Source organism: Dysidea avara, chromosome 3, assembly GCF_963678975.1.
Source record: "Dysidea avara chromosome 3, odDysAvar1.4, whole genome shotgun sequence".
Classification (NCBI taxonomy): Eukaryota; Metazoa; Porifera; class Demospongiae; order Dictyoceratida; family Dysideidae; genus Dysidea; species Dysidea avara.
In genome coordinates this window covers 16,143,036-16,168,865 of record NC_089274.1, presented here as the reverse complement: position 1 = coordinate 16,168,865, position 25,830 = coordinate 16,143,036, and the positions used below count along the sequence as shown (strand labels likewise).

Here is a 25,830-nt window from a genome sequence, read left to right as displayed (position 1 = left end):
TTATTTGACAGGAAAATAAATTCGCGAATTTACCACGCGAACTTTGATGTACCAAAATCACGTGATGATTGCTGTTTAAAAGAGTCGTAGATAATGGGAGATAGCACGGAGGCAATTGCTCGTGGACATGACGTCGAATTCGTGGAACCTCCTCCTAAAGAGTTCGAGTGCCCAATTTGTATGCTCGTGTTACGCGACCCACACTTAACAAGTTGCTGTGGTTACCTGTTTTGCGCCACATGTATTAACAGGATCAAGAAGCAGAAGAAACGATGTCCTCTTTGTAACGAAGAGTTCACAACGTTTTTAGATAAAGGAAGACAACGGAGAGTGAACGAGTTGATGGTTAAGTGTACGGAGGAGCAACACGGATGTAAATGGACGGGGCAACTCGGGAAACTAAACAAACATCTTAACCCGGAAGAGTTGGAAGGAGAATGCCAGTATATCAAGGTTCCTTGTCCAAATAGATGCAGCCGGATGGTGCAACGAAGTCAGTTGCAAACTCATCTGGATAGTCAGTGCGATATGAGGCGTTACATCTGTGATCAATGTGGATTGGAGTCAACATACAAGAAGATTATGAGAGATCATGGAACACTGTGTCGCATGAGTGAGCAAGAGTGTCCTAATGGGTGTAAAATTGTGAACCTGCGAAGAGGATTATTAGACGAACACTTAAATATTTGCCCCGAGCAAGAAATCCCTTGCAAGTTTGTCAATGTTGGTTGTCATGTAACAGTGAAACGTAAACACCTTAATAATCACGTAGGAGAATCTGTTAGTTATCACCTTGATTGTCTTATGACAGCTCACTCCTTAGCATTGCAGCGCATTAAACAATTGGAAGACCACAATAACAATTTACTATCTGAACGAGAACTTTCAGATCAAAAACTGATCCATCTAGAGTTCCAAATCCAACAGCTTCGGTCTGTCCTGGAGCAGCAGTTACATGTTGAAATGAAGAATTTGAAACTACAGGAGCCAAACAACTTGAATGCTTTACCAGTGCAGTCATCTGATGGTTTGCAGGGCAGCAGGAATGAGGAATGGTATCGGTACATTATTTCACATGCCATAGGTGAAAACGAAAGCAGCAATGACCTAATTATGCCAATTATTGTAAGGTTTGATCAATTTAACCAACACCTACAATCTGCTGATGCCAAGTGGTTCAGCGTTCCTTTCTTTACTCACAATGAAGGCTACAAGATGTGTTTGCGTGTTATGGCTAATGGTAATGGAGATGGAAGAGGCTCTGGACAAGGGACACACATATCTGCACACTTTTACCTCATGCAGGGAGAATATGATGAGTCCCTGGTTTGGCCTTACACTGGTAAACTAGTCATCGAAATTTTGAATCAATTAGAAGATAGGCATCATTATCGTCGTGAAGTTGTGATAGATGACAGTGCAACTATGAAGGTCCGAGTGCGAGTGAGAGATCGTCAGCGAGCAGCTCAAGGCAGGGGCAAGTCAGAGTTGATAGCACATAAGGACATCAATTACAACCCTGCTAAGAATCTTCAATACCTTGTTGATGGAATAGTGTACTTTAGACTCAGTGTACTTGATTATTAGGAACACAGTTAACTACTAATTATTCAGAGATTGTATCTCTGTCACAAAATCAACAAATTTACATAAAATCACATGAACATGTCATCGTATCCAGGTGGTGGGAGGTGATCATGATCAGGGCTGTATAGAATATAGTCTACTTAACACCATGTGATTAGCTTGACTTGCCCATATTGACGGGACCCAGGTGATTGTGGTCCTCTTGGAGCAGGTGGGTGGAAAGGAGTGAACGGATCAAACCGGGCACCAGGGGGTACCCCTCTGTTACAAAAAATTTGACTAAACTTAAGATACAAGTACATAATTGCTTACTGAGGGAGACGAGGCATTCCTCCTTGACGAAAAGGATCCATTAACATTCCACCACTACCACCAAGCCCAAAGGGTAGTCGGTCCCCCTCCCCAACACTGAAGGGATTTGGCTCTCTCCTATACGTATATATTATAAACATCCAATAATGGTAAATACAAATGAAGCTTACAATGGATCACCACGATGATGTGGTATTCTGGGACCACCCACCATAAGTGGATCGGGATTAGGAGTCACATGAGCTCTTGTTGGAGGGACGTGAGCACCACTAGTCATCCTACATGGATAACAAAAGTGACCTGCTCTTTAAGTCCTTTAGCTTACGTAGAAGCACGAGACTGTGGCTCTTTTAACTTATCAATTATTTCTTGCTGCAACAGAGAACATAATCGAGAAAACTGCTTGAATACCCTGAAATAACATGTTGTGATATTACGTCCCACAAGGCACTTAATAATAAATACCCTGGGTAACTTTGTAGGCAGTCGGGATTGACATGCTCCTTAGTGTCTACACTACATGTGTATACTTTATTGTCCACACTTGACTAGAAACAATGACTGTAGTAACACTACATATGACATTGCCAGTCTTACTAGAACATTCACAAGTAGTTGGTCATCCATGGCTAACCCCTTGACTACGTATTTGCGACCATCACGTCGGTAGTTCATAGTGTACAGTTCTTGTGAAGAATTCCATCCTGCTGGTAACACACCAGCTTCCTGTCCGTCCTGCACAGCACACGATATGAGGCAGAAAATATTGCTGTCACTTACCAGTGTGAACTGTTCCGATAGCAGTAAGGCGTGTTGACACGCTATAATCGCATCGCGTTCACTGCCAACCCTAAACTCACTCCAATGTGCCGTCAAGAAATTTTCTGCTGTGCTCGCTGCTGCCATGCTACACGTGATCTATTTTTTCTAGGGGCGCTTAGTCTATTCATTTATTTATTATCTAATTCATCCAAATAGGAAGGGGTGGCACCAAAAGGCTAGGCCTGCACGAGAGTGCTTTCCCAAAATATTACACACATACGTATACATATAAGTTACTATAGCATACAAAAAAAAATAACTGCAGAGAGAACATGTACAAAAAAGAAAACACAACACATGCACACACAAGACAAACTAACAGATTACACAGAATCAAAAAAGTAGTGCTGTGTAGTCGCTTACGAACGTAAGTTACCTAATTTAACGCCACCTTTCAGTAACTTACACGTGATCCTGTAAACTGGTCCTTAATCACGTGCACGTTTGGCGTGACCACACTGTCCCTGTCGTACTAGTTTGATATTGAGGAAGAGACGAACTATTTTATACTCTAAATGACGAGAGGTCGAACGGTTAGTTAAGTAAAGAATTTAGTAATCCGTAGAATGTCGTAAAGGGGGAATATCGTTAATATCTAGTCGTGGGAGTGTACCATGTGATTGTTGACGCTGTGTATGAATCAGTGTGTTTTCTTCTAGTATTATTACAGATGCTCTGTGGTTGAAGTTGTCACTGACAGATGTGCTAGGAGCTGGTGTCAATCACAGCACCTCTAACTTAACACTTGGACCAGAAAACACTTGAAAAGGAATTCTCTTTTGTACAGAACTCACCATTTTGAATTTTACTGCCTCCTCAAGTTTAGTGGTGGCTTTTATTTAGGTATCAATTTTATTTCTATTGGCATGGCCTTTGGCTGCCACTCAGTCAGGCCATAAAGATAGACGTTATTTATTTCAATAAATTACAACAAGAATAATATCTGATGACGAGTCAGAAAAAAGTCGGAGGTCCCGGCTCGCCGGCTCATATCGAATACAAAGGAACAAACTTCCTGATCATCAACCAGCCATCTGCAGCAAACATGTCAATTTTCATTGATGTAAGTTGAGCAGTGTATATTGATAGTGTATAGTGTGAGGCTACAATTTGAAGGTGGAGGAGGTTGACTGCCTGTCATTGTCTCTATGTATTGGCTTGTGAATACACCACGTGATCCTTTGTGTGTTGACCTAATGTGAATGTTAGGCTCTGTAGTATGTATGGGATGAGAATGTGCGTATCAATGTTTAGGTGTTAAGGTTGGAAATTGATTTATTGAGATCTTAGGATGTTTAATGACCCACGACCAATCTCCTCTGGCTTGAGTTGCTTGGCACTAATGTGTTTGTGTTACATTGCTGTTCTTGTTCACAAAGGAATTGAGAAGATACAACTCGCGCATTGTTGTCCGTTGCTGCGATCCCACTTACTCCACTGACCAATTGGCCTCTGAGGGAATCATTGTTGTGGTAAGTTGTGCATGTTGTATTGATGGGAAGAATGTCAGTTTAAGTGCATTCACTATCTTTCAAATTTGAGGAGACTACCAAATATGTACTATTGGGTTCTGCTGTACTCTTTACAATTGAGGACCCGTTGATTGTCAAATTTGGTAGTAATAAACAGCTGTGTCCAGCATTTGCAGTAAACCAATCACTAGGAATACGTAGTTTCAGTTGACAGATTGAGCAAAGTATTTCTACAGCACAGTGTTATAGAATTTCGTCTGGCAGGATGTGTTAGTGTCTGGTTCACAAAGTATACTTCAAGTCAGATTTGTCATCAAAATCTTGTATCATAGTGTGAATGTTTAGAGCTAGAAAATTGTGCTTGTGCTGTTGAGCAAGAAAGTCACTCTAGTATACCCATGCGTACCTGGTGACAACCATTGTGCATACATCCTGCATAGCTAGTGTTGGGGTTGTTGAGGTTCCTTGTCCTCTATTTGTGAGGTATGACACAGTCCTCCTCCTGTGGGCTACTTTTACTAACTATTGTCTGAATGGTACACCCTATTGCTGGCTCACTGGGTGGCAATTGCTGTCGCAACTGCTAGGAGGCTTTCATTTAGTGTGTCCTGTGTGTAGTATAGTGTTTATACACTGACACCAGTTGTGCTGTCCTTTCATAATTACAAATAGAAATTTCAATAGGAAGGTTTTGTGAATGGCTTTTCATCTCCCATCAAAGTTTCCCTCCTATTTTACTTGTTAGTTTCAATATATCATGCAATGTTTGCATTAAGTGTGTATGTATGTTTTTAAGTTACTGGGCCCTGACCAAAGGAGTTAGTGGTATCTAGATGTGCAATCACCTGTCATTGGCTGACAGGAAATTGATTTACTAATAACATTCCAGTTTTGCAAGTGTTTGATTTGACACATTTTAGATCCTTCCAATTTTATTGGAGGAGCATGCAGCATTAGTTGTAGGGGGTCTGGGGGTGTAGATGGTGTTTGGATTACCATGTTGAAATTGTTTTTCCAAATTGTTGCACTCTGGCATCATGACATGCTTTGCTTTTGTAAGGAAGTTACAATATCCACCATGACGAATATGTACTTACTAAGAGTACAAAAATTATGTTAAAATTTCGAGAGGTTTTTTGCTCCCTAGTTCCTGTTCCAAACAAGAAAAAACCTGACAGTGATATTATGGCCATAGATTCCCTATTCAAAATATTTTAACTGCTGTTCTATAATTTCAGGACCTCCCATTTGATGACGGCGGTACACCAAACGATGAGATTGTTACTCAGTGGCTAGAATTAATTGCCAACACATTTGAAGCTTCCAATAAGGAATGCATAGCAGTCCACTGCGTTGCTGGACTTGGAAGGTAAAACTCTATCTCATTTTGTATATAATTGATGTTAACAATATTACAGAGCTCCTGTATTAGTAGCCATCGCTCTTATGGAAAACGGCATGAAATATCACGAAGCTGTTGAGTTTATCAGACAGTGAGTTCATTGAGTGTTTCATGTGGATATTTTTACACCATATGATTTTGCTAGACGTCGCAGGGGTGCCATCAATGCCAAACAACTTTCATTTCTGGAGAAATACAAACCATCGAAGAAGCACAGGCGCTGCCGAGTGCAATAGCCACCATTGAACACCCATCTTCAGTTTTTGGGTTTATTGTGTAAATATCCTTGTAGAATTTTATTGGAATTTGAAATGCACATATTTAATATAAAAAATTCACCTAGAGCTCATAGAGAGGTAGACATGACAGGGCATAAAACTCACCCAAAAACAAGTTTACAAATGTAGGCCTTCATTGCATGCACACAGGAAAAATCCAACATTGTTATAATTCCCAATTGACTGTTACAACTTGTTGAAATATACTTTGTTTCACCATTAGTTTAATGTGTATCATATCCTTCAACATCTGTGAATTTGATCAATTGATTCCTGTGCTCTTTGAATGAACTATGTAACCTGTAGCTTATAGAGATGTAATCCACACTCACCACAATCCAATAGTTGCTACATTGTCAGTATGCTCAAGTTTCAAAAGAAACACTATCATATACAAGTAATAATTACCATCCAAATAGTGACAGTCTTTTATGGCAATCCACACATGTGAAGTGTCAATAGGAATTTATAAACAGCTTTACAGAATATATTAAAGGCACTTTTAGTGTTTTATACAGATGGTTTTTACTTCAGTGTAGAAGTTAAGTGAGTCGTGCAATCCTTCTCGGCCAATTCCAGACTTCTTGGCCCCTCCAAATGGCACATTCAGGTCTCTCACCATCCAACAGTTAACCCAGACTGTGCCAACATCCAGTTGCTGTGACACACGATGTGTCCGTCCTGAAGACTCAGTCCACACACAAGCAGCCAAACCGTAAGGTAGTGAATTGGCTCTGCAAATTACCTGGAGTAAAGATAAGCCATCAAGCACTTAGTAAAGCAACGATACAGAATCTACCTCATCTTCACTGTCAAATGGTGTGATACAAACAACAGGTCCTACATGGAACATAAGCCAATATTATAATTTCACTTGTGCAAATAAGTTTACAATTGCTGAAATTTCTTTATACAAGATTTGATTGGCGAGCAAGGTTATGTGAATTGTTGTGACCCTTTAGAAAGGTTTTAGCATCTACAGTTAGTGATTCATTTACATCATGTCAAAACATTAATGACAATACTAAAAACATCGTGGGCCTAGCACAAATCTTATTTGTCAAATTGAAATGGCCACCAAAACATACCACACACATACATATGGCCTGTGTACTGTACCAAATATTTCTTCAGTCATTGCTGGGCTATCATCTTTAATGTTCGTAATGACAGTCGGTCTCATGAAGTAACCCTGTAACACAAAAGTGTTAGTAAAACCTTATCACTTTGTACTATATACAGTGAAACCTCATTAATAGGGTTACCTATGGGACAAAAACTTTGTCTCAATAATATAATGGGGGGTGGTCTTATTAAAGAGGAGGTTGCTAAGTGAGGTTTCACTCATCTCTTGCAAATGTACTGACATTTTTGTTGCGGTCTGGTAGTGACAGAGGCTCCTTGCCACAACAAATGGTGGCTCCTTCTTTCTCAGCTTTCTCCACATAACCAGTAACCTGAAAAGATTGTTATGGTATTGTGGCTCTGTAGCTATTTATAGTTATCTGTATATGGAAATTGCTATATAATAACATCTCCACATATAATATGCAAGAATGTTGATCAACTTCCTTTGAAGGCCACCACTTAAGAAGAAATGATCTCAACATTAGGAGAAGTTGACCACATATCCAACCTTTTTAATCATACAGTATAGTTAGTACTGTATGTTAGGGATCATAGAGTTTTTCTGGCCAAAAATACAGCTTCACAATACCATCCTGGCACCTTGGCAGAATTGGTTTGGTACAACCAAGCCCAAAAGTGCCTTCAGTACTACCCTAAATGCTTACAACAGAATGCTGGTATTGACTGAATCAGGGATTAAATGTCCACTAGTATATCAGTAGGTGTAGGCGATCTCCCTACTTTTTTATGACCACTAATCGAACTTGAAATTCTTATACTTGTCATGGATAAATATCATCATAAATGTGGCACTTGCTTTTGTGCCATGGTGAACAGAAGGTTGTAAGGACACATACAGCAATTCGTACAATTTATTGAGGTGTGTATCAACGTTGAGTTCTTAAGATCACAAGATGAATGATGACTGCACCAATTTTGACAGGAACAATGTTCAGGCTTGTTTTTGGTATTGTTAGAGTCGCTGAATCATTCAAAGATGCTAGAAGGCGCCTGCATAACCCAGACACTTAGTTCACTGAAGTTCATAATTAGGTTGGTCCCAAAATAACACACTCTGCTTACACATTTAAATAGTATTTTGCACAAATTCAAAAACAAAACCCACTCTCACCAATCTTTACAACACCATATTATGGTTACCTTAGCCAGGTGCTCCTTGCTAACAAGGGCTCCCATCTTATTATTGCTGTCACTAGGGTCCCCGACTGTCAAGTTCCTATTGGATGAATGTGCTTACAGTGGGTGTGGCTGAACACAAACGGTTACTTACTTCGCAGCCTCCACAAATCTTTTGACATAATCATCATAGATGGAACGGTGCACGTAGATACGACTGGTGGTCAAACATATCTCTCCCTGATTGGCAAATGATGACCTTTAATTAGCCAATAAATGCAGAGCATTTGAGCCACTCCCACCCACCTGATCATGGTTGGAATACACTTGTCAAGGTCAACATCTTCAAACACTATTCCAGCGTTCTTGCCACCCAACTAGTACAGAAAAGAAGGTAAACTTGTAAAATACAATAAACCTTCTGACTATAACAAGGTTAACAAAAATAGCAAGAATTACTCCAACAGAAAACAACAAAATTTGTAATTAGACACAATCAGGAGCGCATCAAAATCCTATTGACAAGGGAGCATGTAACTCCAAAAACAGTGAAATTCAAACATGGCTGCCATGTACTATAATAAGTAACCTTTAAAACTTCCTAATTAGGATATTATGCAGAGGTGCATGCTCGAGTACGTCATTTTTCCGCTGCGACAAAGCGAAGCTATGGAAACAAAGTTCAATGGCACGACAGAGGAATAGTAGCACAGGCTTATAATTAGCAAGACAGTTTTTCTACAGTCACTAATCACATGAAATCACGCAAAATTACTCCACTTGACTATTCCAAGCTCGACCTCGACTCGACAATCTTCCTATCGAAGCAGCTTTACATAAGATGGAGTAGCAGCCCATTCAGTGTATCCCTGTCGCACGTAAGAATGATGTAACCAATTATATACATAGTAACACTGGACGCCATGTTTGAATTTCACCTGTAGTATTGGTAGTGTATGGAGTTACATGCTCCCTTGTCCATAGGATTAGATGAGCTCCTGACACAATACAAAACCCTTCAATGGAAAATTGAAAAAAAAATTTTTTTTTTAAATTACTACACATGCAGCCCACACATGTGATGACCAGGTCTGCGAATTAAGCCACGTTTTGGACTGTACTTTTTCAGCAATCTGTTCAGAGGGCTTTTAACTAATCCCACCAGGGCCTTGTCAACCCAGACCACTGATACAGTAGTACCATTATTGGGGAAAGCAACTTCTTTCAGAAGCAGGCAACTCAGCTGAACATCAAGTGTACATGTCTGTGAGTTCTAGGATTAAAAGCCATTACTTATGGATTGGAGACTATATATATACGCATAGTGAGAGTTCACTATTATGAAGTTATGAACTTTTGATTATAGCCTCAACAATTGGTGAGCTGCAACACTTTACCAGCTATTTCTGAGATGAGCAATAGAGTAGGGAAATCGCAGTAATTGCATCAATTCCTATGCAACTGCTGGTAACACAAGCCTTAGAGCTATTGATTTTGTGTGTAACAGAGGCGCGCAGTAGCCAGCTAAAATACTACCAGCATGAACTATTAAGCTAGTACCATTGGTTAAAGTCTCTGAGGTTCCTGTGCATACAATGAGTTACTTACTTCCAAGGACAGTCTTTTACAGAATGGGGCAGCCTTTGCTGAAATGTGAGCACCAGTTACGGTGCCACCAGTAAATGAAATCAGCGGAACATCTGGATGTGTAACAAGTGCTTCTCCTGCATGAGGTCCCACCCCATACACCATGTTGCACACACCCTTAGGTAGTCCTGTGGACAACGGCATACCACATGACCACACACGGCAACACATACCAACATCATTCATCACTCCTGCTAACAAGTGTGCCGTTAATGATGTCATCTCACTGGGTTTACACACTACAGTGTCTCCAGCTGCCAACGCTGGTGCAATCTTGAATGTCAACAAGTAAAGTGGTAGATTCCATGGTGATATCAGACCTGCTACTCCAATTGGTGCCTGGTGTGTATAGTTTGTGGCTGCTGCTTCTTCAAGGACTGTTGACCTATGTGTGTGAGACAATTAATGACTGTTGTAGTTTGTGTGACTTTAAATTACTGACATGTTTATTTGATGAAGTATGGCTGTTGCAAAGAAGCGGAAGTTTAGGCAAGCACGAGGTATATCCACAGAACGTGCAAGCCAGACTGGTTTGCCTTGGTCACGTGATTCAGCAACAGCAAACTCTTCCAGACGCGTCTCAATAGCATCAGCTATTTTATGAAGATACTTTGCACGTTCCTTAGCTGGAGTACGCGACCACCTATACAAACCGTGCAAGTTAATAAATACGTTTCTTTGTCTTACTTAACAAAGGCTTCCTTAGCCGATTTCACAGCTTTGTCTACTTCATCTTGACCGCTATCCGGGACTTTCACATGCACCTCACCAGTAGCGGGGTTGTAGCTATCAATGTGATTGCTACACGAGACGAACTGGCCGTCAATGTAGTTCTGCAAAACTTCGATCATAATTAAAATCAATTAGCTCTAACAATTTCGATCATGGCGGGAATTAAAACGCACAAGAGTCCTACACGCTCTGGGCCTGCTAGTGCTGTTAATCTGTCCGGTAAGTGCTTCTTGATATTTTTCGTCTATGATTTCTGTCACATGATGCATTAGGCAGTGGGACAGTGGCACTAAATCGGGTTGTTCCACACATTGGTGATCACGTGACCGAGTTAAATTTAAACCGTAATGAATTGTACACATTAGATGGTATAGCAGCGTATTCCAGCTTACAACGGGTTAGTATTATATCCTGCTTACTAATCCTTTTATACTCTGCATTCATTTTATAGTTGTCAGTCCAACAGAATCACTTAGTAAATATAACCAGTATCAGATCTTTGGAACAACTAGTGTGGTTAGACCTGCAGAATAACAGCCTGACTGATATTGCAGGTATATGTATTTCCATGTTTGTGTTAGTGTTGGGCAATATACGGTGGAACTTCTATTGTGGACATTTTGGGACCCAGAATTTTTGCTGTAATATAGAGGTTTTCCTGTTTCAGAGGTAAAAAAATGTATTAACCAGACCAGTTGGAACCAAAATTTTTGTCCTCATTATAGAGGTTTTTTCTATTGTGTCCTTAATTTGGGCAGTTCGGTTCCACTGTATCAATATTGTTTGACTTTTGCCAATATCAAAAAGTATCAATATATTTCTTAGAATTTGATACATCATATCACGTGATCTGCATTAACTTTAAAATGCAAAATTTTACTAGATTAGACCATGACAAGATTAATCTTGTGTTTCACAGATGGGGTGGGTCATAGTGTTGGGGGTAATGCGTTGCGTAATAATTATTACTTTTGTGGTAACAAAGTAATATAACGAAATATGCTGTAAAGACAGGTAATATAACTCTAGTTACTTTACTTGCAAATGTAATGCGTTACCTAAGTAATGAAGTTACTGTAACGAGTCTAGCATTACATAATATTATTACTACAAGTAACGAAGTTACTAATCTTGTTAGTAATCCACTGAGTAACGCCTAGCCACTATGAAGTAATAAAGCCTACTGAATGAAGCTTATTCACCAGCTTCTTGCTTATAACCAAGATTTACACATTGTCCGACAACGCAATCATGTCACATGATAAAGTGGTAGTTCACACGTGACAGCTTAAGACTGTGGACACAAAGTAATATAATATGTAATCTTATTATAGTTACTTTATTTTATGGGTAATATCAAGAGTTCATAATATAAAGAGGGAGGTATATTATGAACTCTTGGTAATATGTAACTGTAACTAAATAGTTCAGTTGTGAGTTACATTTAAAAATTAACTGTCCCAACACTGGTGGGTCAGTGTTTTGGTAAACTCAGAAATAAATGTAAATCATTTGTTCTTTTGAGTGCTAATAGCTGCAAAATCTGTGCAACTGTCAAGTTCGAGATACTCTAAATAGAACAGTTGTAAGTATTCTAATAAGACAGTCAGCAGCAGCTGAAATGATTTACATTTCTATTTACTTATTGACATTCCTGGTCACTACTAGAGGGCAAATAATCCATGAAACATGTGATTAGTGGTGTTCCCTCGATAAATGCTTATTTTAATTGGTTTTCTATGACCTTTTACAGCTAGCTACATTCTTTTATCTGTATACGTAGGCAGGAAGTTCCTATTGATAGCCACCACCATTAATTTAAAGTAATATTGTAAATATCATATCAAAAAGTATCAATATCAGTCATTTTTAATAAATATCATATCGTTATTGTATCGTTCTGAAAATCCTGGTACAGTGGATCCTCACTAATAGTGCATTTACACTAGTAGCTCCAGCTCGGTACGGTACAGCACGTTTTAAGTGCTCGTTTACATTGGTAAGGAAATAACCGTGCTGGGCAAGTTTATACATAAGCACGTGATGGCTAAAGTATCGTCCTACGAGATGCCCTCACCATTTTCAAGCTCGTTTCAAGCTGTTGCTGTCGTACAAGTTACCAGCAATCCGTTTGAGGGACAATATCAGCGGCTACCGCTCGATGGACAGCTTATTTCAAATCGAACGTGGTAACTGGACTTTGTTTCACGTTTGGCCATGGTAGAAGCCATCATATTTACGTACAGCAGCCAAGGATATAGCAAGGTTTGTTTCAATTTGTCTACCGTGCCGTGCCGTACCGAGCCAGCACGGTTGAAGTAGCAGGGCCAGGCTAGCCCAGCATGTAATGCTTGATACCCATTTACACTAGCAAAATTAAGCGTACCGTGCTGTGCCATACTGTGCCCAATTGCTAGTGTAAACGCACTATAATCCGAACAGCTCTGTTCTTAAGTTAGCAAAAGTCTGTTTGGATTAGTGAATTTGTTCGGATTAGTGAACCCATTGAGTATATACAGTACAGAGCCTAGTTCAACTACTCTAATAGTACATACACTTGTTGACAAATACTCCAATAGAACAGTCAATTCTATGTTCGGATTAGCGAGTGTTCGGATTACTGAAGTTCGGATTAGTGAGGATCCACTGTATCTCCTATCACTAGTTTGTTTGTGTACAGTGTTTTTGATTTGTGCTGCAGGTTTTGCTGGTTTGACGAGTTTGAAGTGGGTGTGTCTGGCTGGCAACAGTATCCAGGTAGGTGTGACAGTGGTGGTTACCAAGTTACCACCATTGCCATGACAATAGCATTACGCACCTCTGATCAGTAACCGCCAACTACAACATGTTGACTTGTCACAAAACTGGTGAGTGAAACGAGAACAATAAATGATCTACAAGAAGTATTCACTCTTTGCAGCATAAGTCATTTAGAAGACATCAGGACTCTTAGTCAACTGATGGTGTTGTTGCTACATGGGAATGTCATTACTGAGCTAAATCCGTAAGAATTGTTTGAATTCATGTATGTAGTGGAAATGTCAATATTTGCTGACAAATTAATTGCCTACTATAGCTCCTATGTTAGCCCTCACTTCTGTGTTGTGTATAGCTAATATGATTCTGTAATTATAGAGTCGCAGACTATATGCCCAAGTCTGTATCAACATTGTCACTGTCTGAAAATGAATTGACTGACATTACTCAACTGGGCCATCTATCACACTTACCTTATTTGGAGAAGTTGACATTATCAGGGAATCCCCTGTTGTTACCATGCCACCAGCTAGGAGTGTAAGTAAACAAAAAAAAAGTTAATCCCCTTTGCATTTGGAATCTGTTACTATAGCGATTGCAAGCCTTTTGTAGTATCATGTTGTACAGCTGTGAAGTTTATAGATGGTGTTGCTATTTCTGAACAAGATAGGTATAGTTACCATATATGGATATGACTTGTTCTATATATACCACAGACAAACTGCTGCTAATGTATTCCCGCAGGAGACAAAATTTCATACACTATCACAAGAGAAAATTCTTCAACAATTAATAGTATGTCTTGTGGTCCTGTGAGTACCTTTTAATGTGCCCTTTTATAGCAAATTAAACAGCCAAAGCCTCATTCACCTTTAGCCATACGATTCCCTAACAACAATGGTTTGCTGTTTCCTGCTCAGCTGCAGCAGAAGAGCTCCTCCACCTCTCATGATGTCACAACTGAAACCAGCCCTACCCTCCAAGACATCACTAGTGAGCGCTTGATGTATTCTCTACTTGTATTTACTAAGAAAAGGATGGTATCAATCATGTTACCTTATACATTAGACCCTCAGTTATCCGAGCCTTAATTGTTTAACTGTTCCTCAAAATTGAAAATGACTGGTGTATGTTCTATTAGAGTATTTCAACTGAGTTCTGTATATAAATGTATGGGTTTCAGTTATCCTAACAGTTTACTTATCTGAACACTTTACCATTGCCTGAAACCATTCGGGTTTGGATAACCGTGGGTACACTGTAATTTGTTTGACAAAGGGTATCTGTTGGAAGATAATTTTTTTAGTTCAGGACACTGGTCCAGGTAGACATGAACAGATAAAGCAACTATTTTGGGGAGGGAGGAATGAGTGAATCAGTTGTAAGTCATGGCATGGACATGCAGGTGAGCTAAAATTTTCAGTTATTCTTGTTTTAGAGTACAACGGACACATGGGGCCATAATTACTGCATACTTGCCATAATTACTGCGTACAGATGACACAACCTCATGACATGTTAGAGACAATTTTGGTTTATATGCTGTCCATTTGACTCAGCGACAGCAGTGACGAAACCAGCCACAGTAGTTACAAAGATAATACCACCAGTCACAACAGTGAAGAACATGGGTGAATCTCGTAGAACTTTCTTAAACTCATGGTATGTATGAAGGCATATAGCAGAAGGGAACCTGGAGTACAGTGGACATTCAGATATCTGAACCTCAGGCAATGGTAAAAGTGTTCAAATTAGTGAATTGTTCAGATAACTGAAGCCCATACATTTTATATAATACAGAGCTCTGTAATACTCTAATAGAACATACACCTGTATTCATCTAATAGAACAGTCGTTTTGGATATGCCATGGTCAGATAACTGAGGGTGTATTGTAGCTAGTAATATCTCTTTTACTAGGGCTGTGCAATAATAACAATAACATGATTATCGTGATACCTATGTTATTATTGTGATAAAGATAATGAATTTTCTATTATCGATATCTCAAGATAATGAATTTTCTATTATCGATATCTCAAGATAATAGTAAATCTCTGTAGACTATTGTGTATTAAAAAGCAGGCAGATGGTACTCTTGTGAGTAAGGTCACAATCAGCTATGATAATGCCAGAAAAGGTGATTTTCCAAGAGAACGGTTATTACTATATACACAAAACTGTGCCTGTAAAAGTACTCTAGACAGCATTTCATTATAAAGATAATATCGTTTATTGTGATAAAATAGTTTTTTTTTATTATCGACGCTTATTGAAATATAGGTTTTTTCATTATTGCGTGGCCCTATCTTTTACTATTTGTTATTTCAATACTAATTGTGATGGCCAAGGTAGCGACCACTATTTGACAATGACCATGGCTCATAAATTTTGTTGAGCACAATAATTTATCTGACCAAGTGTTTGTGTGTACCAGCTTCATGTGCTGTGAGGCTGCCACTCAGAAAGCACTTGTATGTGTGATCATAAGCAAACTTGGTAGCCAGGGTTAATCCATAGTAGGAAGTGTGTGTTCTATTAGAGTAGTTGAATAGTAATGAATAGGCCTGTTGTTGAACCCAGGATATTTATCCTGATAAGGCTTTATGTTATTGTGTTGTTTTAGACAATGACAGTTTCATCACTCGCTCATCTCCACGGTTCAATCATGGTAAATCATTGTTGCCGGAAGGCGCACACGATCTTGCGCCCCTTCCCTCAGAAGGTGTGACAGAGTTGTCATGGCAACAGCATAACAAGAATCTGTCATTGATGGGGAGGAGTGAACAACTGGTGGTCATGCCAACGGTGATGCAACATCCCCACCCCAGTGGGGTTGACATGACATTGAACAAGAAAGTGACCACAGTACAAGCTTATGTCCGAGGGCATCTAACAAGGAAGCACATCAAGCCTTTCAAATTACAAACTAAGGCAGCGACTACTATTCAAGCATACTGGTAACTAAGTAGTGTACAGCAGGAAAGTCAGGTGTATAATTTTGTTTTCTGAATTCCAATAAAACATTTATTTTGAAAATTCCAATATCATAAACCCCCGATATTTCCTGCTGTCTTTAATATTAGTCAGTGTGGCTTACGTTAAGGTTACAGGCGTGGTTACTTAGCACGGACCAGAGACGTCAATGTCATGAGGTGTAGAGCAGAGCTCAACCAGAGAAGGGTGCATAGGCACATTTTGAAGTTGTCATCTCAGCTAAGCAGGTGGGTGAAACTGGGGAGTGTATCCTCATTATTGAGGTGTCCACATTTTAAACAGTTAATAGATAGGCTGAAGCCAAATAATTATAATACACCACATGTAATAGCACTTCTTTTTGACTGAAGCACTTTCTTGGCCCACCCTAATGATGTGACACAATCACATGTGAGAATTTAAAATAAACAAAGTGATTTTTGCCTATCATGATTATCCTCAGTACATGTTCAGCATCAGGTTTTGCTTGCATGCTGCTAACTGTACAGTCTTTGCTGCTGATTTGAGATAAGATTCTCTTGGATCACATGTTTGATCCTGTTTCTGTTCTATGCTTGTACTGTTAAATGTACTTATCTCATGCCTAGAGTGAATTGCTTTGTTAGTCATACAGTTTACTACATATTTGGCTGTTACTATAGTTACCAAGCAGAGTTGACACACAATGCTCACATGAGACAAATCCAAGATGAGACCATACGTAGTCTGGCCTCTGAGGTAAGGATCACTTGACATCATGTGATGCTATGCTGTCATGGTGATGGCAGGTGGAGGAACTACAACACTGGAGGGATCATGTGATCCATCAACAACAACAAAAGGCTGCTGTGGTGATACAAAAATATTGGTAAGTTTATGAGTAATCATAGTTAGTTTTTGTGACTGTTTTTACCATGCAGGAGAGGCTATCAAGTTAGAAAGGTGTGACATGGTTTTTATAATGTGTACCACCAACATTGTTGTTTAGTTTACAAAGGTTACTATGGTAACATCTCACAGCCTGTCCTCACTATGGAGCATGTGTCAACTACTCAAGAATCAGGTGATATGACATGTTGCTATGGTAACTGTTTGTACTCTATTATACAATAACAGGTTGAGGAGCTACAACATGCAATGGCTACCATGGCAACTAAACCTGATAGAATATCTCCTGGTGTAATCCCTCCAAGTATGTGACACAATAAATTGGTGTAAATAAGTTTTGGGACCAAAAGTTGATTTGAGCAAAAGTTGATTTTAACACTGAGGAAGATGGTCGTATATTCAACATCTCAACATCAATACCAATGCTATATGTGTTTAATACCCAGAACATTCACAAAAACCTTTTAGCCATATTACCACATTTCCTGGGAAACCCTCTACTTCTTATGGCTGCAGCAAAAGGATTTTGATATCAACAAAATCACTTGCTTGGAAGCACACATGCCAATACATCATATGGGATAATTATGTGTACTGTACCAGCACTGTTCATATTTTAATTATCAGCTTTATTGTATTTTAAATTTAATTTGTGAGTTATGAAGTTTCCCACTGCCATAATATTCACATATGTCTTTTTCCTGCAAAACTAGCCAACCATTATCCAGCTCCGACACAGTTACAGATGACACATTACTCCAACACATGTCTACTACTGGAGTGGTGTTGTGGACTGACTGCACACTCTGAAGCCCCTCCCGCCATCCTCAGTTACCGTGTCTATGTCAATGGGATTGCAGAGGGACAGGTGACTAAGTTAATGTATCATGATTGTCTTTATCATGGCTACTTTTGGAGCAAGAATTTTATGTAGTTGTAGTTGTAATATACAGTGTAACTTGTTAATGTGGACACTAAGCAAATTAATGAGGATACAAACTGATTTGGACAAACAGGACACCTTGATACTCAGGACACCTTGATACTCAGGACACCTTGATACTCAGGACACCTTGATACTCAGGACACTGTTGGTCCTGTTGGATCTCAAAAGTCGTATTCTTGTAGGCGTCCATCCATCTAGCTAGCTGGCCCTCTGGTTCCTTAAGTGTGTGCAACCACATTAAACTGCAGTGATCAGTGCAGAGTACAAAGTGTCACCCTAGCAAAAATGGTTGGAAGTGATGTATGTGTGTATGTATGTAACTGTAGCAATCAATTCTTGTCTGGTAACCGTTCCGCTTTTGACATACTTGACTAGCATAAGCTATTACTCTCTCTGAGCCATCTTGCTAATAATGTAACACCAATGCCACATTGACATGCATCAGTGTGCAGGGTGAAAGGGAAAGTAAAGTCTGGGTATGCCAGAATGGGGCTGGTGCTTAAGTTTAGCAAAAACACTGTTTGGATCTGGTTTGGCTTTGTGTGGTGGGTTTGTCACTTTCCTTCAAAGACAACAGTTGTATGATCATATATCCCACAATCACACACGTATTGAGCTAGACTACTACTATGTTACAGCTGATTGTGTGTACATGTGGTTACAGTTACTAATATGTATGTATTATAGTTATAGTTCCTACATCTCCCCTCCAAGTATTTGCAAGAGATTGCTACAAATACTAAGGATGATGGCCAGGTTAGATCTTCAATTTAATCGCTGAATTGGCTTGCATGTACATAAGGAGTGACATGGAGCTGGGTTCTGTGTGTGAGGGGGGAGGGGGTCATGGTGAGTTGCTCCTCCTGGGTGGTATGACCAATTGAGTTGTAGATGAACGAGTGATGATAGAAGATGGTACACAACGATGTAGGAAGCAACGATTGTGGACTAGAACATGACCACTGCCACTGTGTGTCTGTATGGTAGCAGCGATGTGACCAGTTTCGGTGCAGTATTTCTGAATATCAACACTGGAACCAACATGGATCTCTAGTAAACTGTGAACATGAGTATTGTAGTAGGCGGTAGAATTCTCTAATGTTTTGGCCACTTGCTGTTTGATATCTGCCATTTTATGCTGCCATTCAGCAGAAAATGAGTGACCGTTCACAGGAAATGTATTTTGCACTGGATGCCCATGCAAATTTTGTGCTGAGGAAATTCCATTTTTCTGAGATGGTGTATTGCAGTACTGCAATAGGGCTCTGCAGAGTTTGTTATCATCTAGCAACTGATCAGTCCATGATGTATGTATGATCTTTTTCATTGCCTTAATTTTTCTATTAGATTGTGGATATCTTGGAGTGGAGGTGCGATGCTCGAATCCACATCATTGTACAAAATCTTGGAAGACTTTTGATGCAAATTGGGATCCTTCATCTGTCCAAAGAATATCAGGAATGCCAGCATGACAAATAGATTGCCTTACCAGTGACAAGACAAGACATGGTGCAGTTGTGTTTGTACCCATGGGGACAATGGTAGGCCAGTCAGTATAGCAATCTACCAGTATTGGCCAGCATATAAACAGAACTCTGCAGCTACCTCTCGGAATGGTCTTGTGGATAAGAGGTTCCTTGTGGTTAGATGGAAGGTGGTCCTGACATCGCCAGCACCCAAGGACAGTGTTCTCAATGTGATTGTCAATACCAGGCCAATATACAGTATGGCGAGCATGTTGCTTAGTACGTACAGTGTTTGATGGGATGACGCAGAGCCCGCTTGGGCATGCTAGTTGGGATGAGCAGGCAGCAACCATGGACAATGAGGTTATCATCCAGTGTGAGGTGCTCATGGGCATGCCAATATCATTTACATGGCTCCGGTAGCTGGCAGCGATGGTGTGGAAAGCCATTAATTATAGTGTCATGTAACTGCTGTCATTTTGAGCATGTCTACAAAGGTCTTTGAGATGGGGGCTATCACGGTCATCATTGATGGTTCTAATTTCCCTGATGGACAATTGCTGGTTGACTGGAAGCATCATGATAATATTCTGCAAGCATACCCTGTGGTTGAGGGTCTTGGACAGGGTTATGTGACAGTGCATCTGCTGCATCATTCTGGCTACCCTTGCGCCACTCTGAAGTAAAGTTATACGCCATTAACCACCATTCCAGATTTACGGCTGTTTATGGTCATAGGGAAGGGGGCATTTGCCCCAGATGCTCCATCCTGGATCTGCCATTTATAATTTGGAAACTGCACAAACTGCTACAATTCAATGCTGTTGTCCTAAATATCACCCAATTCTTTTCACAGACAATCATCATTGGCATTCGAGAAGTGCCTTTTGGCTTTCCAAAGGAGGAATACTGCATGCAATATGGTGTCTGGATGCGTTGAACAAATATGACAATGGTTTGTGATCTGTATATATGACAAACGCCCTACCAAAAAAGTATTGGTGGAACTTTTATTCTGGCTACCCTTGCTCCACTCTGCAGTAACGTTATAGGTCATTAACCTTGCCTTTAGTTGTTGAAGGTGAGAGTTTTCAGCCTCATCAAGGTGGTGGCTATTTAGGATGGGTTATGATCTGTAAAGACAGTAAAATATTGTAGTTCAATCTCTACATTTTGACACAGCCCAGGAAATTGCTGGAAGCTCCCTGCATAATGAGATTCAGTTTCTGTCAGAAAGGAAGAGCCTGCTTGGATGAGAGTCTACATTTCATCTGTTGATTTCTGCTGCAGGAGAAGTCGTAGGCCTTGGTGGCTAGCATCCGTACATAAACGTGTAGACTTGTCAGGGCCAAAAAAAAAATATACAACAGATGCCATTGTGAGAGTGTCCTTAGCTGCGAGAAAAGCTCGTTCATGAATTGGTGATCAAATGAAATCATTCTTTGTGCTTAGGAGGGATTGCAGCAGAGCCAACGGTGGGGCAAATGGCTGACAACTGGTTGACCAGGCAAAAAAATGAGCATAGGTCAGTACAGTTTGTTGGGGTCGGGAACTGAGGTGATTGTATCGGTGATAGAGTGGTCAATTTGGTAGCCTTCAGCAGATAGAATAAATCCTGCAAGCGTAACCCATGTGTGGCAGAATTTACTCTTGGCAATGTTGAGCGTGATATTCTTGTCTGCACAACACTTCAAGAACTGTTACATGTGTTCAGTATGGGTGGCAGTATCACTGTTGTAAATGACTATATCATAACAATACAATGGAAGTCAGTAAGTCCTGCAAAATGCCTCGGCCATACAACGATCATAATGTTCTGACATGGAACAGATTCCATAGGGACAATGAAGATATTTAAATCTGCCAAGGGGAAAATGAAGGTTATTAATGATTGATTGGCTCTCCTTGTGCACTGGTGATAACCTTTCATGGCATCAATTACTGTGAAGCATTTTACACCACTTGCAGCAATGTCTGTTACTGCTTGAGGTGAGAGACTGGTAACACTCACCTTGGACAAACTTATTCAAATGTGAAAGGTTGACACACATTCTGATGGATTCACTGTTCTTTTATGGTCAATTTGGTGTAACAACTATGGGTGCACACCATTCTGTAACCTCTATCACTAGCGCTGTGATGTTCTGTTCTTGTAGGAGGTCTAATTCTTATCGTGGGCAAATGGGATGGAGTGTGTCATATTGACACAAAAGGGTTTAGCGTCTTTGGTCAATGAGATGTGGAATCCTTCCCCATCCATGTTGCGGATCATGCCATCAAAGACTGGGGGAACTCTTTGTTGAAATCAATTGCTGACTTGTATACATGACCTTGGTGGTGGGGTGTAATGCAGTAACTGTAGTTGGGGTTGCAGGGAGATGCCCAGGTCTTTAGAGGTTTTCCATGATATCATGGCTCCTGATACTCCAGGGTAGATGTGAACTTCATACTGGTATTGCTTATTTACTACGCATGGGGTGACTGGCATACTGTATGTTGGGTATTGTGTTCTGCTCTATGGTTCTCGTTTATGTGACCATCAACATAATGTTTCAATGCAGCTATTATTAGGCTCACTTTCTTTTTATCATCTTCCGGCAGTCCAAGGTTCTGGATGATAGTAAATGTCTTGTGGGAGAAGCAAAGGGTCAAGGCCTGTGCTTGTTTCTTGTCTGACTGTTCGCTAAGTCTGGACAGGCTAGAGTAGCAGTCCCACTGGGTTTTCCATGCTGTGAAATCTGTTCCTCAGTCCACTTGGAGATCACGTTTGGGTAGATTGCCTTGTCAAAAAGTCCTTCAGAATTGGGCATATTCAGGAAATGGCTATACAAGAGAGAGAAACAAGAAACAACGCGCAATAGTTTAACTGTCACCTTAATGGTTGCCTCTAACTGGCACCAGGGAATTAGTTGTTGGGTTACAAAAGACGAAGGACGTGAACTGTGTATGCAGCATAGTTACAGTTCCTAATATGTATGCATTACAGTTAATAGTTCCTACAACTCTGGAGAAAATCAATGGCACATTGGTCAGCCTCCAAAATGTCAATTTCCAGGATAACCACCAGTCCCCCACCAGTCCCCCACCAGTCCTGGATTACCCATGGCTGTAGTGTTAATGTGCCTTTAATTCTATTACAAGTGTCTGTGTGTCTATGACTAAGACGGCCTGTCATGAATTGTACAGGATAAGAGTTACTAGACAGATGCTAAAAGCATGATGGGGTGAGCCTGAGTTGTGTAAAAAGTGATGCAGCATCAATTGTATTTCCATGAATAGCATTTAATGTGTGTGTGTGTGTGTGTTTGTAGCTATACATACAGAAATGCTCAGGCTACTCTAGAGGTAGCTGGAGGAAGGTGAAAAAGTTCAAGTTGGGAGGTTCAGTGGCCTGCCAGTAGCTATATAGCTACATAACTGTGTGGAAGCATAGCCAGCTAGTACTTATCTTCCTGTCTTCTGCAGTTTCATTGGCCAACTGCATGCTCTCTTCTGTGAGTGTGCATGGCGTCTATCAGGTGTCTACTTGCTTGTGCTTCATGTGGCATTTCTGCTGCCGTCCTTGCCCTGTCTCATTCTCTCCCTGCCTTCTTCTAAGACGGTCTTCTTTGTCCATGTCTATGTAGGTAAGAAGTTGTAACCCACGTGACAGGTTCTAAGTTAGTGGCACAAATACAGCCTTCTTCGTACAAGAAGTTTTTGTGAACGTGACGCACGTACCATTCACCTGGGCATTCACCAGCCAGTGTTCCCTCTTCTCCCTGTCTCGTTTTCTCTCAGCCTTCTTCCAGGACGGTCTTCTTTGTCCATATAAGTTGTGTGACAAGTGACAAATTCTAAACCATGTGGGGCTTTTTTCCATGTTTGTTACGTAAACTCTCGGGAATGGTCAGACGTACGGTCGTACGTACAGTTGAGCACTACCAGTGTGGGGCTGTCCATATTCATTATGTAAACTCTTGGGAATGGTCAGACATACGGTCGTACGTACAGTTGAGCACTACCAGTGTGGGGCTGTCCGTGTTCATTACGTAAACTCTCGGGAATGGTCAGACGTACAGGTTGGACGTACGAGTGACTACTGCCAAATAGTACCACTAGACATATGCTACTGCATGTTGGGGTGAGCCTGAACAAAGGCATAATTACAACTACAAGAAGTAAACGTACAGATGATATTGTCCAAGTGATGGCTGCATACGTAATTGTTGGACTATTGTGTTGGAATTGCGGCTGGTCGCCAAAACTGCCAACATCAATTTGTTCATCTGCACTGGTTTCTTCTGCACTGCTTTCTTCTTCTTCTTCTGTGCACAAATCATATCCATCTTCCTCTTCATTGTAGCTGTTAAACTGTTGCTTATTGTAATTCTATAGTACAGTGATGTGTGCCATGTACGGTATAATATGACTCCATACAATATATATGACTAGACAATTTTAAACTTACAGTGAGCTCAGGTAGGACTGGTCCAGGGTCCATATTGTTGGCAGCAGAGTACAGCTTAGGTAGTAAAGAATCATTATGGCAACGATTGCATGCACCTGCATGATCATTGGTGCTAAAATCATGACGCTCTAAACTTATGGAACATAGTTGGCTCTGCAATGTGGCTAGCTTTCCATGAAATTCTTGCTGCATTCTCCTTGTAACATCGTGGTCATCAATAGAAGGATTAATATTAGAGCTGTTACCATTTCGTGAAAGTAGAAATGTAGCTTGTTGTCTTTCTCTACGAGTTTGATTCACAACATGTCTGTCTTTGGTGGTTAAGCTTGCATGCCTATTTCTGTCATATGCATTCCGTCTAGCCCGCCTGTCAGTGTGATAAGGTTCTATTAGTACTACAAGTACAGCTAGTTAGCTCAGTACCTGGTCTCTCTTTCTTCAGGGGTTTCTTGTGCTCTTCGTAGTCTGTTGCGCTCTCTCCTTCTAGCCAACCTTTCTTCTCGTTCAGCCATCAAACCACATGCTAAGCTATGTGGAGTAAAAGTACACCGCTCATGAAATTTTCGTGAAGCAGCATGGAGCAACCTGTTTTCTTTCAGTATATTTTCGTGAACACGACGTACGTACCATTCACTAACAGTGTGGGGCAATCCGTTTTCGTTCGGTAAATTTTCGTGAACGCGACGTACGTACCATTTCTCGACTATACTGGGGCTCGCTCAGGCTTGACCCAATTAATGTAAAAGGCCTCATGGTAACAACAAATAAATCAATTACATTACCTGCCTTGTCCCCCTGCCTGGCTAACAGCAAGGGGGTTGCTATTTCCCCCCTGGCTTTAATGGGCAGTAGAAGGCACACCCTCAAGATTATGTTTCTCCTAGCTGTGACATTTGTAGACTTGATTTGTTAATTGCCTGTACTAAGGATTGCTCTGATGAATGGGAAATGTTACCAGTGACCTGGGCTGTAGCCAACAGTGGCTTCTTTTGGGTTTGATGTTATGTTACCTACGATCATGGTTTAACTAACAATCACTGATTTAATCAGGTATGATTCAACCTCTAATGTGGCCTGCACATCCCATCCAACTTTTTTGGTCACTTTACTGCAAATGCAATCTGGAAGTTGCTTCGCATACTCAGATAGTGTGTCAAAATGCCAGCTGCTCTTGGCTCTTTCCATCCAAGTCTAGGAATGACTTCTCAGTCAGGTGTCAAAGCTCTTCAGCAAAGTCTTCCCACCCTTCATTTGGCCATCTTGTTCTTACTTGTAGTTCAGCATTGTATAGTTCACGTTTACTTGTTGGCTTGAATCTTTCTGTCAAAGCAGTCTTCATGTTGTTGTAGGTGTCTCATGTCGCCTCAGGGAGTACTTGAAATGCCTTCTGAGCCCTTCCAGCTAGACATAATTTAACCTCATGGTTGCATCTCATTTGTTGACTCTTAAATTGAGCAATCCACTCATCCCATCCGTCATCTCCCTGGTATGCTTCTGGAATTATCAGCGGCTTACTACACCAAGTGTAGCAAGTAGCCAACTGATAATGCTCAACAAAACTGCAGCACAAACTGCAGCACAAAGTCGCACTCTAGTCATACACTTTACTAAACATGCACAGTACAGCAACAGCATTAAATTATTCTAATGTTACAATGTTACACTTTCATTTTGTTGATCTGTGTTAAGGAAGGTGTTACTTTGCCACACATACTGTTTTACAGGTTGGTGCTGACAAAAGAAGAGCCTACCTGGAAGGCTTGGACTCAACTGCTACTTACAGGTAGAGTTTTCAATCGAGTAATAAATAGACAAATTTAAGGAGAATACA

At 40.4% G+C, this 25,830-nt stretch overlaps 5 protein-coding genes across 7 annotated transcripts in view; 3 read left to right on the top strand and 2 right to left on the bottom strand.

Moving 5' to 3' along the window:
- The first annotated feature begins 16 nt into the window (after nt 1–16).
- LOC136249643 (TNF receptor-associated factor 4-like) lies at nt 17–1,658 on the top strand. Its single transcript, XM_066041726.1, has one exon. It carries the CDS (start codon nt 94–96, stop codon nt 1,585–1,587), a length of 1,494 nt encoding a protein of 497 aa, XP_065897798.1. The 5' UTR covers nt 17–93; the 3' UTR covers nt 1,588–1,658.
- LOC136249652 (proteasome inhibitor PI31 subunit-like) lies at nt 1,558–3,272 on the bottom strand. Its single transcript, XM_066041735.1, has 8 exons — nt 2,680–3,272; nt 2,497–2,634; nt 2,365–2,447; nt 2,225–2,311; nt 2,070–2,177; nt 1,900–2,016; nt 1,756–1,848; nt 1,558–1,707 (listed from the first exon to the last, which is right to left on the bottom strand). Exons 1-8 carry the CDS (start codon nt 2,803–2,805, stop codon nt 1,656–1,658), a joined length of 804 nt encoding a protein of 267 aa, XP_065897807.1. The 5' UTR covers nt 2,806–3,272; the 3' UTR covers nt 1,558–1,655.
- LOC136249653 (PRL-1 phosphatase-like) lies at nt 3,100–5,939 on the top strand. The gene is made up of 6 exons (XM_066041736.1): nt 3,100–3,254; nt 3,381–3,784; nt 4,101–4,193; nt 5,432–5,562; nt 5,612–5,686; nt 5,741–5,939. Exons 2-6 carry the CDS (start codon nt 3,668–3,670, stop codon nt 5,829–5,831), a joined length of 507 nt encoding a protein of 168 aa, XP_065897808.1. The 5' UTR covers nt 3,100–3,254; nt 3,381–3,667; the 3' UTR covers nt 5,832–5,939.
- A 304-nt stretch (nt 5,940–6,243) lies between these two features.
- On the bottom strand, nt 6,244–10,839 carry LOC136249644 (2-aminomuconic semialdehyde dehydrogenase-like). Its single transcript, XM_066041727.1, has 11 exons — nt 10,473–10,839; nt 10,228–10,428; nt 9,959–10,170; nt 9,747–9,913; nt 8,445–8,515; nt 8,293–8,397; nt 8,163–8,238; nt 7,241–7,330; nt 6,993–7,065; nt 6,673–6,713; nt 6,244–6,618 (listed from the first exon to the last, which is right to left on the bottom strand). The coding sequence occupies exons 1-11, from the start codon at nt 10,634–10,636 to the stop codon at nt 6,376–6,378; spliced, it is 1,443 nt and encodes a 480-aa protein (XP_065897799.1). The 5' UTR covers nt 10,637–10,839; the 3' UTR covers nt 6,244–6,375.
- Nucleotides 10,619–25,830, top strand: part of LOC136249639 (centrosomal protein of 97 kDa-like) — an 18,311-nt gene continuing 3,099 nt past the window's right edge. The window contains exons 1-20 of one of the 3 annotated variants that reach the window (XM_066041719.1): nt 10,619–10,736; nt 10,790–10,914; nt 10,969–11,071; nt 13,219–13,274; nt 13,326–13,384; nt 13,438–13,521; nt 13,653–13,811; nt 13,867–13,944; nt 13,991–14,069; nt 14,117–14,267; nt 15,900–15,944; nt 15,999–16,233; nt 16,387–16,497; nt 16,912–16,987; nt 17,038–17,117; nt 17,170–17,191; nt 17,238–17,312; nt 17,366–17,441; nt 17,851–18,005; nt 25,724–25,782. In XM_066041719.1, coding sequence (XP_065897791.1) covers nt 10,670–10,736; nt 10,790–10,914; nt 10,969–11,071; nt 13,219–13,274; nt 13,326–13,384; nt 13,438–13,521; nt 13,653–13,811; nt 13,867–13,944; nt 13,991–14,069; nt 14,117–14,267; nt 15,900–15,944; nt 15,999–16,233; nt 16,387–16,497; nt 16,912–16,987; nt 17,038–17,117; nt 17,170–17,191; nt 17,238–17,312; nt 17,366–17,441; nt 17,851–18,005; nt 25,724–25,782 — 1,895 coding nt within the window. In that variant the 5' untranslated portion in view covers nt 10,619–10,669. Of the gene's footprint in view, nt 10,737–10,789; nt 10,915–10,968; nt 11,072–13,218; nt 13,275–13,325; nt 13,385–13,437; nt 13,522–13,652; nt 13,812–13,866; nt 13,945–13,990; nt 14,070–14,116; nt 14,268–15,899; nt 16,234–16,386; nt 16,498–16,911; nt 16,988–17,037; nt 17,118–17,169; nt 17,192–17,237; nt 17,313–17,365; nt 17,442–17,850; nt 18,006–25,723; nt 25,783–25,830 lie in introns of all 3 variants that reach the window. The other 2 variants (XM_066041718.1, XM_066041717.1) reach the window with 2 other exon arrangements.